At 39.8% G+C, this 4,574-nt stretch overlaps 1 protein-coding gene across 1 annotated transcript in view; it reads left to right on the forward strand.

The window, feature by feature from the left end:
* Window positions 1–488: 488 nt before the first annotated feature.
* Window positions 489–4,574, forward strand: part of LOC108560758 (glutamate receptor ionotropic, kainate 2-like) — a 4,801-nt gene continuing 715 nt past the window's right edge. Inside the window, exons 1-12 of the mRNA XM_017918442.1 lie at window positions 489–749; window positions 870–1,016; window positions 1,074–1,425; window positions 1,478–1,787; window positions 1,844–1,996; window positions 2,783–3,012; window positions 3,142–3,361; window positions 3,412–3,496; window positions 3,550–3,688; window positions 3,752–3,889; window positions 3,945–4,378; window positions 4,448–4,563. Coding sequence (XP_017773931.1) covers window positions 677–749; window positions 870–1,016; window positions 1,074–1,425; window positions 1,478–1,787; window positions 1,844–1,996; window positions 2,783–3,012; window positions 3,142–3,361; window positions 3,412–3,496; window positions 3,550–3,688; window positions 3,752–3,889; window positions 3,945–4,378; window positions 4,448–4,563 — 2,397 coding nt within the window. The 5' untranslated portion in view covers window positions 489–676. The remainder of the gene's footprint in view (window positions 750–869; window positions 1,017–1,073; window positions 1,426–1,477; window positions 1,788–1,843; window positions 1,997–2,782; window positions 3,013–3,141; window positions 3,362–3,411; window positions 3,497–3,549; window positions 3,689–3,751; window positions 3,890–3,944; window positions 4,379–4,447; window positions 4,564–4,574) is intronic.

The following is a 4,574-nucleotide window of genomic DNA, read 5'->3' on the forward strand; positions in this document are numbered from 1 at the left end:
TATTAAGTAATAACCACTAGATTTTGTTGTTGTTGTTGTTGTTGTTAATAACAAACTTTGAATAAAGTTTTCAAAATTTCGACTCAATTGTTAAAATTGTTACCTAGCAACTTCAATATTATCGTTTACAAAAAAACAATTGTCATTTTAGTATATCTATTTGTACTTAAATTATAGTATTATGTTTATAAGTGTTCAAGAATGTTTGATTACCTTGCGTTTATGAAGATTGATGTAAATCCGTTGATGTTTGTTTAATGTACACTTTATGCTCACAAACTGTAGAAACGTTTTGTTGCAGTTAACGCAAATAAGAGAGAAAAGTTCGCGTTTCGCGGCGCGTGCATTTTGGAAGAACAATGGTGAGTTTTTCGAGTTTATAGCCCGGAAACGTGCGCCGCCCGTTGTGTTCGATTTGGCAGCCCCTACAGATGTATATTATTAGTTCTTTATTAAAATAGGTGTATACATATTATAAGTTTTATATAGAGTTCGAGGAGTCCGCTTGTTGGAGAGGAGTGGCGGAGCAGAGGAGAGCGCTCTCTTTCCATATAGTTTTCCCGTTTCTGGGGGGGTTTTTAATTAGAACTCGACACTGCACTGCGCTTCAAACGTCTTCAGCAAACGCTCCAACAAAAACCCAAAGGCGAGAAAGGCTTCTTCCTTTCTCAACAAGATGATTTTATCATCAACTTTGATAACATTATTATGGTTGTGTTACGCAACGGCCCAAGACACGTTCACCATCGGTAAGAGTACTAAATTTAACGTTACGAATCGAAAAGATTGAAAAGAACTATTTATAAAGTTCTTCGACTCTCTTTATTTTTATTCTATGAGACGGAAATAGCGGAAATTATCTTTTACAGCCGGACTCTTCCACGATGACAATTACCAATCGGAGATGGCTTTCAAGTACGCGATCGCGCGTCACAACATGTTCAACCATGACATCAAGTTCAAGACGGTCATCCAGAGGATCGACAAGAACGACATCTTCGCAACGAATAAGATTGGTAATACGCTATACTTGAATCAATTAAAGCCATTTTTATCATTGATTTTTTTTGCAGTTTGCGATCTGGTGTCTGCTGAAGAGGGAATCGTGGCGATCTTCGGGCCTGAGTCTGGTGTCGTTGGGCCGATGGTCGAGTCGATTGCCTCCAATTTGGAGATACCGCATCTGCAGACCTACATGAACTACAAGAACAACGTTAACTCCAACACCGTGCTGAACATCTTTCCCGACCCGGAGCTTCTCTCCACCGGTCTAGCGGCTTTGATCAACAACATGAATTGGAAGAGTTACATGATCGTTTACGAAAGCATCGATGGTTTGATGAGGCTGCAGGACGTCCTCAAGATTCCCGATTCCTCTTCCAGTCCAGTCACGATCAGGCAACTCGGCGATTCCAATGATCACAGGTAAATTATAACTAATGGTTATGGTAATAGATATAAGTAATGTTTTTTGTAGGCCTCTGTTTAAGGAGATCAAGAAATCAGCGGAAACAAACATAATCTTGGATTGCGATAATTCCATCATCATCGACGTGCTGAAGCAGGCCAAAGAGGTGGACATGCTCGACTACTTCCACAGCTACGTGATAACGTCTCTGAACGCCGACACCCTCGATTTTTCCATCCTCGACACGAGAGCTAACATAACGACGGTTCGTCTCTTCGAACCGAACAGCATGAATCTGCACAACGCTGTCAGGGATTGGGAGATGGGCGAGCTGAACGAGATGAAGGAAATCTTCAGCTTATCCACATCCGAAGTGCTGGTAATGACGATTCGAATCTTGTGGAAGTTGATGATAATATGTAAGTTTTTATTAAGGCCGAAACAGCTTTGATGCACGACGCAGTCAACTTCTTCACGTTGGCCTTCAGAGAGCTTCACATCACCGAACCCATAGTTGCGAAACAGCTTACATGCGACGGAAGGGTGAAATGGGACGCTGGATACAGAATCGCCACGTACATGAAGATCGTAAGTGTAAATATAATAATTTTTTAATAGGGTCGTAAACGTTCGGCAATCCGTGAAACTTTAAGTGTCTAAAATTATTGTGTGCCTTTATTGTTGTTGGCACGGAGCGGGTCGCGCGCGCGTTCAAAGTATTTTTGGAATTGGGACCGTCGATTAATGAAGAAATTTTCTTTGCTTTTTTTTATATTGTCGTGTCCCAGGGTTAAGAAATCCTTGGACACCGTGGATTATCTCGTAGTTATGTCGTAGTTTTATTGAGAAGTCAACTAAACAATAGTTGATCTCAGGTATTATTAACTAAGAGTTACATTCTGCTCTTAAGTTAGTGTTTACGAAGTAAGTGTTCTTCCTTGGACTCTCCAAGTAAGACTAACTTCTCCATTCGGCCCCTTAGGTAAGACTTAACCTCAGCCTGACTTCAGACTCTTTGACTTTTCTTCCAGACTCTCCTCCAGACTGACTTTGTATTACATAAACATCCTATTTTATAGTAGGGAATTAACATAGTGGGAGTACAATATTTGGTATAAGAAGATATTACCTAACTTTCCCTAATTATTAAGTGTTTGGGCAGATGTACATAATAGTGGTCATTCTTGATTGGATCTTTGAGTTTGTTAAAAACATGATGATTAAGAATAGTCGTTACAATAGTCGATTAGTTATGGGATTTTCCTAAGTGGTATTTGTCTTAATGACTTACATAAATTAACATGTATAAAATAATAAGGGCTAACATAATATAAACAATAACGGTTATACATAACAATATATTTTATATAACAGAGACCAATGCTGGGAAACACCGTGACTGGGACCATCAAGTTCAACGAAGTCGGAAAACGGTCGGATTTCAATCTGCACTTTGCCGAGATCATTTCCGGCCGTGTGGAAAAGATCGCCGTCTGGGGTCCGGAGAACGGTCCAAACGCTCTTAACTTCACGAGGAGCGTTCACGAGCAGATGCAGCAGATCGTCGAGAATTTGCAGAAAACCGTTGTCATCGTCTCATCCAGGTACCGAAATTAAACATCAACATTTAACTGTTTGAGTTGCTTAATTCAGTTGTCTTCATATTGTTGTTACGTCTAAAAAATTAAGAATTTCTATTGAATCGATTTCCTACAATTTTATTATAATTTTAGATTGGGAAGTCCGTACCTGAAGCGCCGCCAAGCTAGATTTGAAGGTGATATTTTGGAAGGAAACGCCGAATTCGAAGGATACTCTTTGGATTTGATAGACGCCGTTGCTAAAGAGCTCAATTTCACCTACAAATTCGTGCTGACGAGTGACGGGGCTTACGGAAGTTACGACAAGAAAACGAAGACTTGGAACGGTCTCATCAAGGATCTTCTGGAGAGGGTGAGAATCTTTACGAATGTTTAATTAACAATCTATTTAAAGCAATTTAGAAAGCCCATTTAGCTATTTGCGATTTGACCATAACGCATCAACGCAGAGAAGCCGTGGATTTCAGCTTACCTTTCATGACTTTAGGTATTGATTAATCATGATTTGAGTTAATTGGATTAAAACGATTTACTTTTTAGGTGTTAGCATTTTGTACAGCAAATCTAAACCGTCAGAAAGGAATATTTTCGCGTTCATGGAACCCCTCGATACCTACGTTTGGATCTACATCGTTTCTGCTTACATTTCGGTGACTTTGATCATGTATTTGATAGCTAGGTAAGTGTAGATTTAGAGTAAATTATTAAGTTTATGTTGGGTGTATTTTTTGTTTGTTTTCAGGATGGCCCCAGGCGATTGGGAAAATCCGCATCCTTGCGATCCGAATCCGGAGGAATTAGAGAACATTTGGACGCTGAAGAATTGTCTTTGGCTGATTTTAGGTTCGACCATGTCACAAGGCTGCGATATACTCCCCAAGTGAGTAAATCCAAATTGTTTCATAGCAAAATATTAATTTCTTTTGTAATTTCAGAGGAATATCCTCGAGAATGGCTACTTCCATGTGGTGGTTCTTCATCCTCATCATATCTTCCTCTTACACCGCCAATTTAGCTGCTTTCCTCACCATGGACAAGATGGCACCAAGCATCGATAGCGCCGAATCTCTGGCGAAACAAACCAAAATCAAATACGGAACAGTCGACGGAGGATCGACGCAAACCTTCTTCAAGGAATCCAATTTCTCAACTTTCTCAAGAATGTGGACCCAGATGATTTCAACGAAACCCAGCGTCTTCGAGAAGAGCAACTCCGAAGGAGTTAAACGCGTCCTAACAACAAAGAATCAACTGTACGCTTTCTTGATGGAGAGTTCTAGCATCGAGTACGAAATCGAGAGGAATTGCGAATTGAAGCAAGTGGGAAATCGTCTGGATTCGAAAGGATACGGAATCGCAATGCCAGTCAGTGAGTAATAAATCTTATAAACTCAAAAAAAAAATTAATATAATTAAGTTATAATTTCTTTGATTTAAGATTCTCCATACAGAAGCGCCATAAATAAAGCAGTGTTAAAACTGCAGGAAGATGGAACTCTGAGTTTGCTGAAAACGAAATGGTGGAAACACATGTACGGCGGAGGCGCTTGTGATGTAAGTTTTAT

The sequence above is a fragment of the Nicrophorus vespilloides genome, unplaced genomic scaffold (assembly GCF_001412225.1).
Source record: "Nicrophorus vespilloides isolate i.1.1-1 unplaced genomic scaffold, Nicve_v1.0, whole genome shotgun sequence".
In the NCBI taxonomy this organism is placed as follows: Eukaryota; Metazoa; Arthropoda; class Insecta; order Coleoptera; family Silphidae; genus Nicrophorus; species Nicrophorus vespilloides.